The sequence below is a fragment of the Microcaecilia unicolor genome, chromosome 2, assembly GCF_901765095.1.
Source record: "Microcaecilia unicolor chromosome 2, aMicUni1.1, whole genome shotgun sequence".
In the NCBI taxonomy this organism is placed as follows: Eukaryota; Metazoa; Chordata; class Amphibia; order Gymnophiona; family Siphonopidae; genus Microcaecilia; species Microcaecilia unicolor.
The window spans coordinates 283,411,352-283,427,475 of record NC_044032.1 but is presented as its reverse complement, the minus strand read 5'-3'; the positions used below and the strand labels follow the sequence as shown (position 1 = coordinate 283,427,475).

The 16,124-nt window shown below is 43.0% G+C and overlaps 1 protein-coding gene across 1 annotated transcript in view; it reads left to right on the top strand.

Annotated features, from left to right (window-relative positions):
* ADAMTSL1 (ADAMTS like 1) overlaps positions 1 to 16,124 on the top strand; it is a 550,999-nt gene that overhangs the window by 399,628 nt on the left and 135,247 nt on the right. Inside the window, exons 16-17 of the mRNA XM_030194223.1 lie at positions 77 to 287; positions 6,044 to 6,223. Coding sequence (XP_030050083.1) covers positions 77 to 287; positions 6,044 to 6,223 — 391 coding nt within the window. The remainder of the gene's footprint in view (positions 1 to 76; positions 288 to 6,043; positions 6,224 to 16,124) is intronic.

Sequence of the window (16,124 nt, the reverse complement as noted above, 5' to 3'; positions counted from 1 at the left end):
TTGATGAAGTGATTACAGGGGAAGTCTTCATGGAAAAGATTTAGGATATTCTCTCAATTACAATTTTCTCCCTCAGGTGGGAAATTGGGAAATGGAGTGATTGCAGCTTAACCTGTGGAATTGGATTGCAAACTCGCCGTGTCTTTTGCTCCCACCTTCTCTCAAGAGAAACTAATAGGACAGAGAGTTTGGCGGATGAGCTGTGTCGTCAACCTAAACCTACACTTGTGCAGGCCTGTAACCATTTGGACTGCCCACCAGCCTGGCATGCAACAGAATGGCAACAGGTAAAAGTAAATGATTATTTAGCTGTTCTGCAAAACTGTAGGTGGTTGAGGCATCCCATTTGTTTGAATTATGCAGTTCTATTGTGCTCCTGTTTCTCCCACTCAGTCATAACCACGTGGGGTTGTGGTACCATGTCACACTGGAGTAGATATTCTGCCGTCAGAGCTCATCATTTTTATATCCGCCACTGGCTGTATTTCTTAATATTCATTACTGTACCATTGAATATATGGTTTTAGGTTGGCCACTAAAGTTTTTCCTCCTGATATTCAGAATCATTTAACTGGCCAGGAACAGTAGCTGGCTGGTTAAATGGTACTTAGCCGTCTATTTGGTGATATCCAGTGGAAGATAGTTGGCTGTCTCCTGCTGAATATTGCCGGTTAGCGGCTAGATGGTTACATTGTGTAATAAAACCGGCTATCTGCCAATTTTCAGCGTGGCTTTAGCGACCATGTTTGGCCATGTGTATTCCTGGAATATCTTTGGCCAGTTTGAACTCCATAGCACTTACCATCTGAGTCATCAGGCTAGCACGTGATTTTTTTTATTGACTTGAAACATATTTTTCTTTAATATTTTATTTCCCCGAGTAGTCACACTACAACCTTTACAACGGCAGTCTAAGGGAGAGGTAGCAAAAAGGTAGAGACTATTACCATTGTCTGCTAGCTCAAATATTTGTTTTCTTTCACTTATGGACACTCCTCTTACTCTCTTTCCTGTCTATATGTTAACCATCTCTCTGACCTCATGTGCAACTTTCTTTAAATTAGTCACCTTATTTTCTAACTCCTCTTGTTTGTGCTCTTTGGCATTGTCCGGAAGGGGAAGACAGCATCTAAAGCCAAGGCGGTTTGATGGATTAAAGAAGCAATTTTGCCTGCCTATATTCTCCAGGGTCATTGGGTACTGGCGGCTTTGAAAGCCCACTCTACCAGGGGGCTCTCGGCATCCTGAGCACAGGATTCCCTGATTCCACCCAATGAGATCTGTAGGTGGCTATGTGGGCTTCTCCCCCTAGGAAGCAGTTGCCCTTACCCGCCCCCCCCCATCAAGGCAAATTACCCACCCCCAACATCCAATCCCCCTACCCCTCCAACACTGATCACCCTCCCCAACATCTAATCCCCCAACCTCCATGGCACATTTGTTTAATGTACCGTTTGAAAAGTATGGCTACAGCATTTGCCCATGTGAAAATGCATCTCTTTTCTGTTTTTCATTTTTCCCCTCTTTGCAGCGTAGGTATGATCAGCACTGATTGTGGCACTATTTCCTATAAACATGTTACAAGGAACAAAATTCATTCTACTGCTGTAACCTTTGATCTTCTCTTTGTAACCATTCTTTCCCTACCCCCCCCCCCCCCCCACCTCATCCCCTTTTTAAAACTAAACAACCAGGTTTTAAAGATGTTGCTACAAAGTTTTAAATATGTGATTGGCTTGTGATTATGCATGTCTTACTTGTGTAAGTGCACTACATGTTATTCTATAAGGTAGCCCATAAGAGCTTTAGGGGACTTACATGTGGCCAGGATGTTGACGTATCAACAATTTACGCATGTAACTTATAGAATACTATCAGTTACTCCAGTGTTTCTCAACCCAGTCCTCGGGGCACACCAAGCCAGAGAGGTTTTCAGGGAGTCTACAAAGCATATGAACAAGATAGATCTCTTGATATGTGAATCTATCTCATGCATATTCATTGTGGGCCTCCTGAAAACCTGACTGGCTGAGTGTGCCTCGAGGACTGGGTTGAATTACACGTATAGTATGGAATACTTAAGCATGTCCATTTACACCTCCCATTGACCTGGTATAAATGATCGCTCCTAATTTTAGGCTCACCAATGTCAATTTATGCTCGTGTTCTGTAATGGCATCTTGATATGCAGGTGCTCAGGGAAGCATCATTTGATCAATTTAAGGTGAAATTAAAAACCTATTATTTTCAGAAGGCGTTTGGATCGGTTGACTGACCTTGGGCAGGGACACTTGGGAACCCTTTTACTAAGGTGTGGTAAAAGGACCGTGGTAGTTCGGCCATCAGTGCATACTACTTCTGCTGTAAAATATATATTTTATTTTTTTTTACCACAGGAGGCACATCTGGGGATGGAGAGCAGGCATGCCTGTGCTAATTGGGTAGTGTGAGCACATTATTGCATGCTACCCAATTAGTGTAGGAGTAGCGCGGAATCCCTTACCACCTCCTAAACAGGGGGTGGTAATAAGGGCTCCCGGCAGTAATGGCCACGCGCTAATGGGGAAATTAGTGTGTGGCCATTAAACAAATGACTGTAGCCATTTTACTGCTGTGCTAAAAGTGGTCGCAGAGTACAGGAAACCTATGCACTGACAGCAGCACCGGCCACTTCTTAGCTTAGCTTAGTTAAAGGACCCCTTGGTGACCTTTAACACAGGAAAAAGAGTGAGAATAATTTGTGTGCTTGTAAGTCTGATTGAATGGGGATGTTGATCCTGTCCTATCAATGTTGGAGTTCCTTCCTTTAAAATTGTTGTTTTATTGTGAACCACTTTGAATTGTATTAGATGGGTGGTATATCAAGTGTTTTAAACTATCTGGAAAGGGAAAGGAAGACTTACTATTCTGCCTTTCTGTGGTTACAATCAAAGTGGTTTACATATTATATACAGGTACTTATTTTGTACCTGGAACAACAGAGGGTTAAGTGATTTACCCAGAGTCACAAGGCAGTGGAGTGGGAATTGAACGCTGTTCACTAGGAGCAAAGCCCATTGTACTAGCCACTAGGCTACTCCTCCATTGGATGCATTTTACTCTAGAATTGCCCCCTAAGTTTTCATCTCTAAACATAGTAGTAATAAAAATGTAAGTGTGGGCAGTGTGCCTGGATAGGTTTAAAATGACTTAACATTTCTTGGCACATAAGTTTATTGCAGTCAGAATTTGTAGCATTCAACTTGATAAAGAAGAAAGCAAATAAATGAAAGCTCTTTTATTTGAATTGGACGGTCTCTGGGACAAAGCCCGCAGGGAGGTTTGTCTTATTTTTGGCAGCGTTCTCGGAGAGTACAAATTCTGGCTTTTGAAAACCTGAGCACGTTTATTTCAATTTAAATGGAAAGATCAAAACTGCATTACTCAAGAGTTACATTTCCATGTAAAATCTCTCCTGGGACTTAGAGAAGGAAGGTCAGAGGTACTTGTTTTAGAAAGTAAAGCTAATTGCAATCTTTCAGGAAGGATCGAAAGGCTCCGATATGGAATATGGAGGTACATGACTCACATGAAATGTTTTGCAGAGTGGCAGTTGAGATGATAGTTGGTACAAAATTATATGAAATGGGGTTTCTTTAGATCACTATTGTGCAGCCTGAGAATATCACATTTTATTAGGTGAAGTAATAGTTGCAGTGCCAGGCATTACTGTGTTCATCTTCACAGTCTCGCTATAAACCAATACTTTCAGGCATTTTGCAGTTGAGTTAATAGCTGCTTTTCAGTAGTCCCCAGACTAGCATTTGAGTATAGACAGGGCCTCTGGTCTCCATAAGAAAGGCCACAAAATTTGCAACTTCCCATAGAATTGGCCTGTGGCCATGGAATCACCATAGGAGATCAAGGGCTGGGTTGGCTCAGGGAGGTGGCTGCTGTCCTATTGCATGTCTGTAATGCTCTGCCACTTTCCTCCCATGCTGATTCTGCTTGACAGGAGAGCAATGACAATAGCATGTCAAGCACATCCTCTCACTCTAGTACTTGAAAAGGGGAGGGGGGATGTCTCACTCTCATATTTCAAGGTTCCCCTAAGAACTGCCAAATCCCCTTTCTGGATTCCCCCTCCCAAGTGTCCTAGAGCTTCTTTCTCCAGAATCTCCAGACCCTTCTCCCAAAAGATCTCAGAGCCTCCCTCTCCCTCCAAGATCCCAGAACCTCCCACTCTCCTCTTTCTCATCTCATTCATCCTTTCTTCTCCCCTCTTCTTCGTTCCTTTCTTTCACCTCATCCCCAGCCCTCCTCCTCTTCTTGCCTCCATATCCCCAACCCTAGTTCCTATTTTTCTTCCTCTTCCCATCCCTGATTCTCCCTCCTTTTCCCACATCTCTGAGATCTCTACTTCCTCTCCTCACCCACACTAATACCTGAAATTCCTCACCTATAGAACTCCCCAAAAATTATGCAGACGCAAAGGAGAGTTGGAGATCTGCTTTATTTTGTAAACAATAAATCAATATTATTTAATTCAATTTATGCAAATGTGTCATATGGAGGGGCATAATCGAACGGCGCTGGCCATCTATATTGGCGGCCATCTCTAAGGCCGGCGCCATAAAGAGGTGTCCAGCCATATTATCGAAACAAGATGGCCGGCCATCTTTCGTTTCGATAATACGGTTGGGGCTGGCCAAATGTCAGAGATGGCCAGCATCAGTTTTCGCCGATAATGGAAACCGATGCCGGCCATTTCAAATCCGGCCAAATCCAAGGCATTTGGTCGTGGGAGGAGCCAGCATTTGTAGTACACTGGTCCCCCTGACATGCCAGGACACCAACCAGGCACTGCAGTGGACTTCATTAATAGCTGGCAGGTACATAGCTCCCTTCCCTTGGGTGCTGAGCCCCCCAAGCCCCCCCCAAAACCCACTACCAACAACAGTACACCACTACCATAGCTCTTATGTGTGAAGGGGGGCACCTACATGTGGATACAGTGGGTTTCTGGTGGGTTATGGAGGGCTCCCATTTACAACCACAAGTGTAACAGGTAGGGGGGAGATGGGCCTGGGTCCGCCTGCCTGAAGTGCACTGCAGTACCCCCTAAAACTGCTCCAGGGACCTGTATACTGCTGTCATGGAGCTGGGTATGACATTTGAGGCTGGCAAAAAATGTTTTTTTTGGGGGGTGGGAGGGAGTTGGTGACCACTGGGGGAGTACGGGGAGGTCATCCCTGATTCCCTCCGATGGTCATCTGGTGAGTTGGGGCACCTTTTTAAGGATTGGTCCTAAAAATAAATGGACCAAGTAAAACCGGCCAAATGCTCTTCAGGGCCGGCCTTCTTTTTTCCATTATTGGCCGAAGGCGGCCATGTGTTAACCACAACCCCGTCTTGCCTCCAACACGCCCCCTTAAACTTTAGCCGCTCCTGTGACAGACTGCAGTTGAGGCCGGCCAAAATCGGCTTTCGATTATGCCGATTTCGCCGGACTTGAGAGATGGCCAGCCATCTCCTGATTTGTGTCGGAAGATGCAGTGGCGTTCCCAGGGCGGCTGACACCTGAGGCAGATCGCCCCCCCCCCCCCCAGGTGCAACGCCCCCACCCCTCCCGGCAAAACGACACCTTCCCCCAGCGAAACGACACCCCCCCCCGGGTGCATTTTTACCTGCTGGGGGGGTGCCACGCGCCTGTCAGCTTCGCTCTTTCCATGCTCCCTCTGCCCCGGAACAGGAAGTAACCTGTTCCGGGGCAGAGGGAGCACGGGACGAGCGGAGCAGACAGGCACGTGGCACCCCCCCAGCAGCATGCATCCAGAGCAGACCGCATCCACCGCCCCCCCCCCCCCCCCCCAGGAACGCCACTGGAAGATGGCCAGCCTTCTCTTTCGAAAATAAGCAGGATGATTGCTACAGAATGTTCTAATGCTGTCAAATCTACCCTGGGAAACTGTGGTCTATGGTCATAGTCTATTTAGTCCATTTATAAATTTTATAATAATCTCTCTCTCCCTCCCCCCCCCCCCCCCCCCCCCCCCCCCACCAGTGTTCACAGACCTGTGGTGGTGGTACCCAGAGGCGAAGTGTGCTCTGTAAACAGCGTCTGGCAGATGGAAGTATCTTGGAACTACCAGAGACCTTTTGCTCTTCTCCAGTGCCTGTTTCTCAGCAGGAATGTAGGAAAGCAGATTGTCTAGCAGAATGGCATCTTTCCAATTGGACACAGGTAACTGTAACTCAGGACTGTCATCTCAGTGGGACCTACTATATCATTTCTTGCTAGTATAGTGATTTTTGGATGCAAGTTATATGCATTACAAAACACCAGCTTATCTTTTGAACTTATAAGCTGGTGAGAGAGATGAGCAGGAGTGTGTAATAATAGAGGCAGAATCTCACTGTGCCTGGCTTGGTCCTGGCCACTGATGCTCGGTATCCAGCAGGAGCTGTGTTTGATATTTTACTGATTGAAATGTCTTTTACTTACTGATGGCTGAGGGCATCAAAGTGGTTTACAATATTTCAATAAGAAAAGCTAAAACATTACAAAGTATATCTTCCATCAGCATTACAATACAAAAAAAAAAGAAAGAAATAGCTAGATTATTTACATTGCAAGTAATTAAATCACTCCATCACATAAAACTCAAAGGATTTGGAAAAATCCACTGCTTATTTCTAGGATAAGCAGCATAAAATTTGTTTTACTGTTCTGGGATCTTGCCAGGTACTTGTGACCTGGATTGGCCAGTGTTGGAAACAGGATACTGGGCTTGATGGACCTTATGCTCTTATGTTTGTATGTGTCTCTATGAGGGCAATTCTTTAACCAGGCACAACAGTTAGGCACCAGGATGGCAGCTCACTGAGTGTGAATTCTATAATGCATGTGGTTGCACAGTTGCCATTATAGAATCCCAGAGTAAATCAGCATTTATGTGCCTACATCTAGGCACACTCATGCCATGTCAGCTGCGGGCGTAAATATAAAATAAAAGTGGGAGGACGACCAAGGATACCAAAGACTGAGAAGATGTATAATAATAGAAAAGTTTATTGAAGTATGGAGACTCGACACAACGTTGTGTTTCGGCCGTTAGGCCTGCATCAGGAGTCTATAGTCGAATATAAATATATAAATTATAAAAACAATACACAGATAGATGACATACATAAGCTAGAATATATTAAAAAATATATAAAACATTATTTATAATTATATATATATGTGTATGTAAAGTGTCATGATAAAATAAAAATCCATTATACTTTAATTCACTTTTTATTATTTTTTATTATTTTTGATTCGTTTTACATTTCACACACTTTTTTTTTGTTTTTTCTACACATTTTTCTGTTTCACCATTGTCTATATTATCAACACTAATGCCATTATTATGCCGGTAACTTTTTCACTCATTCCTCACCATTGACTTTTTTTAGGTTCCTCCGTGTACTGCACCATCATCCCTCTACTCGTCTATTAGCCACTATGAGTTTCAGTTTCCTTGCTGTACAGTACCGTCATCTCTCTACTCGTTTATCAGCCATGATTAGTTTCAGTTTCCTTGCCATACAGTTCCGTCATCTTCTCAGTCTTTGGTATCCTTGGTCGTCCTCCCACTTTTATTTTATATTGTTGTTTTTCGTGGGGTGTCTTGAGTTCTCCGTCTTATGGCGGATGTTTTAGTTGCAGGCGTAAATGCATATGCCTAAATGTGGAATTTGGCACGTAACTAACAGTGTTATATAAGTTTTGCATGTACTTGGAAGGCCCACCTATGCCCCTCCCATGCTCCACCCACAAGTACACCCCCCTTTCATATATCTGCTAAGTGAGTTGCATGCCTCGGTGATAGAATAGTGTTTCATGCCTTACTGGCACTTACTCGTGTAAGTGTACAATTCATGAACATAAGTGCTTGTGTTCTATAATTTTAGTGTACAAAAAGCGCTTTCATTTAGACTCTAACCCCCGAATTCTATATAAGACGCCTGACATTCCGCGTTGAAATCCAAGCATATTCTATAACAATGTGCATAACTTAATTGACTCAACAAGCTAATCAGTGTTGATAACAGCACTTAACAAGCAATAATGAGCACTAATTGGCAATAATTATAATTTATGTGCACAACTCGCTAAGCATATTTTGTAATGAACTGCTCCTAAGTTCTAATGTGTGCAGTTCAAAATGGGTGTGGCTATGGTTAGGGAAATGCTAAATTCTAAATAGTAGTAGTAGTTTCGTGGGTGTTCCAAAATTTATGTGCTTAGTTATAAAATATGGCCCAGTGTGTGAGCAAGTGTAAGGTGATGCATGTGGGAAAAAAGAACCCGAATTATAGCTACGTCATGCAAGGTTCCACGTTAGGAGTTACGGACCAAGAAAGGGATCTGGGTGTTGTCGTTGATAATACACTGAAACCTTCTGCTCAGTGTGCTGCTGCGGCTAGGAAAGCGAATAGAATGTTGGGTATTATTAGGAAAGGTATAGAAAACAGGTGTGAGGATGTTATAATGCCATTGTATCATTCCATGGTGCGACCGCACCTTGAGTATTGTGTCCAATTCTGGTCGCTACATCTCAAGAAAGATATAGTGGAATTGGAAAAGGTGCAGCGAAGGGCGACAAAAATGATAGTGGGGATGGGACGACTTCCCTATGAAAAAAGATTAAGGAGGCTAGGGCTTTTCAGCTTGGAGAAGAGATGGCTGAGGGGAGACATGATAGAGGTATATAAAATAATGAGTGGAGTGGAACAGGTGGTTGTGAAGCGTCTGTTCATGCTGTCCAAAAATACTAGGACTAGGGGGCATGCGATGAAACTACAGTGTAGTACATTTAAAACAAATAGGAGAAAAAGTTTCTTCACCCAACACGTAATTAAACTCTGGAATTCGTTGCCAGAGAACGTGGTGAAGGCAGTTAGCTTGGCAGAGTTTAAAAAGGGTTTGGACGGTTTCCTAAAGGACAAGTCCATAGACGCTACTAAATGGACTTGGGAAAAATCCACAATTTCGGGAATAACATGTATAGAATGTTTGTACGTTTGGGAATCTGCCAGGTGCCCTTGACCTGGATTGGTCGCTGTCGGGGACAGGATGCTGGGCTTGATGGGCCTTTGGTCTTTTCCCAGTATGGCATTACTAATGTACTTATGTGTGTAAATCTACATGCAGGGGTTTACAGCACGTTTTCACTGGTGTAAATAGAGACACATAGTTTTAGGCGCTGGGATGTCAATTAAGCATCTTCTATATGCTACGCCTAAATCTGGGTGCCACTTATAGAATACGCTTAGTTGGAAATGTTTACTGCATGGATTTTTTAGGTACCATTTATAGAATCTGGCCCTAAATTTATAGAATGGTGAAGTATATGTTCACCAGTGGCAAAACAACATCTGTCATACCCTATACAGTGGATTACAATTAAACTGATTAGATTGGAGGGAGAGAAGGGTTAATTTCTAGGTTACATGCGACGGGTCCATCATTTTTAAATTAGCCCAGCTGATTTATTGTATGATACAAGTAGAAGAAATTGCATGGCCTGATGGAATGTAGAAAATTTGTCCTATGACAGAGCTAGGGCCTTTGTAATAACATGACTAGATTTGCCTTTGAAAACCATATTAGCAGCATAATTCAATTTTTTATGGCCCAGCAGTTTCCTTCTGCTCTTTTGGGATTCCTTGAATTGGAACCAGCATTTCTGGGACTACAGTATCAGGACTCTCTATTCATAACTACGTGGAGGGAATGTGGTGCCTTTTTTGTCCCTGTCCCTTTCCTATTCAGTCCAGCCATTCCAGCACCCTGTGCTTCACTTGGAAATGGCTTGTGAGTCCTGAGTCTAGGTGGTAGGTGTTACTGTTGTGAGAATGCTGGAACGCCGTCTCCAAAAGGCTTGCTTGTATAGCATTGCCACCTGCAGCTTGAATAAATAGCGGTGGCCAGATTTCTAGCTATCACTGAGATATAGGCTGGCCCCTGATCTGCTTTTAGGATTTAGAGGGAGAAATTTCGGTGTGAAAAGGCATTCTAACAGCTGCAAGTTACCAAAATGGGACAGAAATGGCTGATCCACAGAAGAACACATTAGGTTTGGAGGGTAAGAGGCTACTTTTTTTAAAGCTGTAGGTCACTGCTACAGAGGGCCATCAAGACCCTAAAAGCAACTGACAAAATCATTTGCATTTTTGGGCTTGCACAGTAATTGCTTTTTCCATCATTGTGTCCAAGTTTTGTTAAGGATGTAAAAAGAATTGACGCGGTGCAAAGAAAAGCTAGGAGAATGGTGTGAGATTTGCGTTACAAGACGTATGAGGAGAGACTTTCTGAACTAAACATGTATACTCTGGAGGAAAGGAGAAGCAGGGGTGATATGATACCGACGTTCAAATATTTGAAAGGTATTAATCCGCAAACGAACCTTTTCCGGAGATGGGAAGGTGGTAGAACGAGAGGACATGAAATGAGATTGAAGGGGGGCAGACTCAAGAAAAATGTTAGGAAGTATTTTTTCACGGAGAGAGTAGTGGATGCTTGGAATGCTGTCCCGCGGGAGGTGGTGGAAATGAAAATGGTAACGGAATTCAAACATGCGTGGGATAAGCATAAAGGAATCCTGTGCAGAAGGAATGGATCCTCAGGAGCTTAGTCAAGATCGGGAGGTGGGGCTGGTGGTTAGGAGGCGGGGATAATGCTTGGCAGACTTATACGGTCTGTGCCAGAGCCGGTGGTGGGCAGCGGGACTGGTGGTTGGGAGGCAGGGATAGTGCTGGGCAGACTTATACGGTCTGTGCCAGAGCCGGTGGTGGGAGGCGGGGCTGGTGGTTGGGAGGTGGGGATAGTGCTGGGCAGACTTATGTGGTCTGTGCCCTGAAGAACACAGGTACAGATCAAAGTAGGGTATAAACAAAAATTAGCACATATGAGTTATCTTGTTGGGCAGACTGCATGAACCGTGCAGGTCTTTTTCTGCCGTCATCTACTATGTTACTTTGTTACTATATCAGGGGATCCCACTAAACCAACTTGGTAGATTTTGAGATTCAGTCGAGTGCTGAGATCCACATGCATGCTTTTACTGATTATGCAGCCATTTATAGTATAGCACGTGTTTCTGCACGGATCTACAAAAGGGGCTTGGCCAGGGGTGTTCCCTTAAAATGCGTGCAGTGTTATAGAATTTGGGGGATCTGCACCCAACTTCTGAGCCAGGATTTATACCTGGTTTCAATTGAGGTAATGCCTTGTACCTAAAGCTGACCAAAAATCCCAGCTCTACTCACCATTCTATAAAGGGTGCTGATCCTGGATCTGCCATTATAGAATCACATTCAGTGCCAGTTTTTTTCGGTGCCAAATTTTTTGAGTGACATTTATAGAATTGCCCCCTGGATGTCCCAAGCTCAGGGATGGAGGCAGATGGGGGTGATAGTGTCACACTGGTTCCCTGGTGAAGTGAATTCATCTAAGGCAGGGGTTCTCAACCCAGTCCTCAGGATACACACTCCCTCCGTTGTATGTAATCTTTCTCATGCATATTCATTGTGGATATCCTGAAAACCTGACTGGCTTGGTGTGTCCCCGAGGACTGGGTTGAGAAGCCCTGCTCTAGACAGAGAGAGAGAGATGTCCTTTTGCTTTCCTCTTCTGGAGGTTAGGTTAAGAAAGCAGTAATCTCATAAACAAACAAGCTGTTGTCAGGATAAAATACACTTTTAGATGAATTTTGTTTTTCATACTTTTAACAATCAATATAAAAAATGTCCATGTTTAAAATAATTTCATATTATGTTTAATTTATTCAGTCTCTTGATATAAATTGGCTGTGTTCTAAGATATAGCAACCTTAATTTCCTCCATTGTTTGTTGAAACTGGATGTGATTGGAGAGAGCAGAGTTCAGAAATATCAGTTAACTTAACTATGATAAAGTTAAGATTTAGTATTGTTGTGACTTTGGCATTGATTTTTGGAGCACCTGCTGGTTTTTCCTTTTTCAAGTTATTGAGGGTTAGGTGATCATGGCTCCAGTGTGAATGCTTTGCAGAATATTGCTACAGAGATTTATTTGCTATTTGCATCTGGTTATCCTTGCAACTCATCCATCCAGGTACTGGCCTGGGCTGAACTAGCTTAACGAAGCTCAGTTTCTCCCAGGTCAGTGTTCCTTGACTGTCTTTTCTGAAAACCTGATTTCAGATTCTGACTTCCCATCTTTCAAAAAACTCCCTCACAAACATTGTTCTGTTTCATCAGATTTCAGCTTATGACACGTATCTTGAAAGTTCTCCGCTGCTGTGGATTCTCTCGGACACTTACCTCGAAAGTTTTCCGCTGCTGCAGATTCTCCCGGACCCTTTGAAACTCTAGGGATCCCATTTTTCACCCTAAAATTAACAGTTTATAGATTTCAGACTTTCTTGTTAGATTGAATTTTTGGGGGGCAAAATATCATCTTCTTATCTGCTTTATTAATTGCTTAAAATGTGGGTAGATTAGTACAGTTCTGCTAAATAAAAAATAAACATTTGGAAGCCTGTTGTTTCCTCTAATAATTAAAAACATTTGGATTTTGCTTCTTAGCTTTAATACTTGTGCAAAGTTCCCAGCTTCTAGTCTAGAAGTTGGTTAGAATCTTTATAAATAGATATAGCACATATTAGGGGTATAGCCAGACTTCGATGGGAGGGGGGTCCAGAGCCAGAGGTGAGGGGGCACATTTTAGCCCCCCTGGCACCGCCGACCCCCACACCATTTTTGACCCCCCGCCACCGCCGCCACCACCACCTTTGACCCCCCCAGTGCCAACCCTTTTGACCCCCCTTCCCCCGCCGCCAACCCTCCCCCACCACCACCACCACCGCCATCGGGTACCTTTACTGGAGGGTGTCCCCAACCCCCGCCAGCAAAGGTACCCGATGGTGACGGCGGCGACAGTGGGGGGGGGGGGTTGGCGGCGGGAGTGGGGGGTCAAAGGGGTTGTCAGTGGGGGGCAGGGCCAAATCTACGGGGACCCATGCCCCCGTGGCCCCACGTAGCTACGCCCCTGGCACATATATGTCTCATATATCCCTATCTATGGAGTCCTTTTACTAAGTTGCACTAAGAGATTTAGTGCGTGCTAATGATTAGTGCACACTAAATGATAAGACACCCATAGGAATATAATAGGTGTCTTAACATTTAGCGTGTGGTAATCATTAATGTGCATTAAATCTATTAGCGCACCCTAGTAAGAGGACCACCTGTATCTGTAGATAGATATGTACATATATGCACACATACAGAACTAAATTCTATATATAGCTCCAAAAATATCGGTGCTGAAAAAAGTACTATTCTATAAAACACGCTTAAAGGGGTCCTTTAGGTGCATGAAAAATGGCCTGCGCTGGTGGCGTATGTTTTGGACGTGCGCAGATACATTTTTCAGCGCACCTGTAAAAAATGCCTTTTTTAAAAAAATTATGACTGAAAATGGACGTGCAGCAAAATGAAAATTGGTGCAAGTCCATTTGGATCTGAGACCTTACCGCCACCCATTGACTTAGTGGTAAGGTCTCATTCGTTAACCGGGCGGTAATAGTCTACACACGTAGAATGCCTTTTACCACCCGGTTAGCAAAGTGTGCACACGTAGTGGACGCACATAAAAAATGAAATTACTGCTTGGGCCATGCGGTAGCCAGATGGTAATTCCAAATTGACGCATGTTGGGCGCGTAAAGGTGCCTACATGGCTTAGTAAAAGAGCCTTAAAGTTAGGCACAGTTTATAGAATAGCGCTTACACTTGGGAATCATGCCTAACTTTAGGTGTGACCATATGCACCAGCTAAAATGAGGTGCAAATGTCTATGCATAAGGCATGGATGCCCTTATTCTATAACTACATGCATAACTTAAAGTTACTCCCCCCAATCAGCCCATGACCCTCCCATTTTCACACCCCCTTTTTTGACTTTCCTGTAAAATTGTGCATACATTTTAATTAATTCTAATTATAGTTGGTAATTGCTTGTTAAGTCAATTATCAGTGCTAATTAGCTTCTTATTTAGTTAAACTGTGTGCACAAATTGGGCACATGCAGTTTATAGCGTTTCGTAGAGAATTCAGGGGATAACACTGAGGACAGTTTTCACATTGCATATTTCTCTGTAATGAGGCTAAAATTCGAGGACCGATTTCAAAGTTGTTTACCTAGGCGAATTGAGTAGTACCCTTTTCTATCTGGCTAAAAATATGTGCTAGCTTCCATGGGTACCTTTAGCTGGATTAAAAATTGGTTGGTATTCGCCTGTGGATTTTTAAATGTTCCTGTTCTGGTTTGATCATACTTGGCTAACTGCAGACACTGCAGACAGAGAGTACATAAACATTTTTATCCCACATACTTTGTTTCAGCTAATTACTTTCTAGGTCCTAATTTTTAAAGAGGAACAATGTATTCATACATTGTTTCCCTTTGAGAACAGGCCGCAAAACATACTGCCTAAAACTGCTACTGCACAGTGTTAACAGGTTGCTCGAGTCGAAGACCATGACAGTCAGTTTTTATCAACACTGATTGCTGTAGGCTGAATTATGGTCAGATGTTCAGGGCCAGGCCATTAAATCCCTGTACAGAAGTTATGTAGGTGTGGTCAAAAGCTCCCAAAACATACTCCCTTAAAGTAATTGGAAGGAGTATGTTTTTGTTGTTAACCACTGAGGTAAATAAATATTTTGAAATTAATAAAAATCAAGTTGTAAGCTGATATTGAGTACTGGGGTTCAGATAACTCCTGGGTCTGGCCCACTTCTACCCCCAGATCACCCCAGCAATGTCCATATGGTTCCAGGGTGGTCTACCTAAATATTCAGTGGCTCAATCCAGAAAGTCAACACAGGATGGAAGGGGAAAAAATTTCTAGAAGTCCAGTATCTTCCAAATATAAAAAGTTTATTCTGCAATAGAAAAGCATAAAGCGTCCAGACTTTTCTATTGGAGAATAAACATTTATATTTGGAAGATATTGGACTTCTAGGGTTCTTGGATTTTTTTTTCCCTTTCCACCCTGTGTTGGTTTGTCTGATTTCTGTGGAAGCATCTATTCCCTTTTTCTTTTTGATTTACTATCTTGAAAGTGCTACTACATATCTGGGCACGACCTGGTCGACAGGACTTATTCAGGTAGAAGCCTCTTCTACCCAGACAAGTCTTGCTGAATATCAGGCCCAGGGTTGTTTTTTCAGGGGTAGTTAGTACAGGCACCTTTTCTGTCGTGTGCTAAAATTCACCTACAATCCCAAATGTTAATTGACTCATCCCCTAAATTCACACATATCTCTGGTGTTATACTACAGGCTAAGGCCATCATTCATTATTAGGAAAGGAATGGAAAAAAAATGAGAATGTTATAATGCCTTTGTATCGCTCCACGGTGCGACCGCATCTCGAATACTGTGTGCAATTCTGGTTACTGCATCTCAAAAAAGATATAGCAGAATTAGAAAAGGTACAGAGAAGGGCGATGAAAATGATAAAGGGGATGGTATGACTTCCTTATGAGGAAAGGCTAAATCAGCTAGGGCTCTTGAGCTTGGAGAAGAGAAGGCTGAAGGGAGATATAGGTAGACGTGAATCGCTTGTTTACTCTTTTCAAGAATATAGGGTCTAGGGGGCATGCAATGAATCTACTAAGTAGTAAATGTAAAACAAATCAGAGAAAATATTTCTTCACTCAACATGTAATTAAACTCTGGAATTCATTGCTAGAGAATGTAGTAAAAGCAATTACCTTTGCAGGGTTTAAAAAAGGTTTGGATAATATTTTAAAAGAAAAGTCCATAAGCCATTATTAAGATGGGCTTGGGAAAATCCACTGCTTATTGCTAGAATAAGCAACATAAAACCTGTTTTTTTGATCTGGGATCATCCTAAGCACTTGAGACCTGGATTGGCCATTGTTAGAAACAGGATACTGGGCTTGATGGACCTTCAATCTGTCCCAGTATGGCAATTTTCTTATCATTTAGGTTTTTCCAGTTCAGTTTTTGTCTGCACATTTCTATTTTTAGTTTGTAGTCATCTGTACTGTATTTGGAAAGGCCTTATCCATATTTTGCATA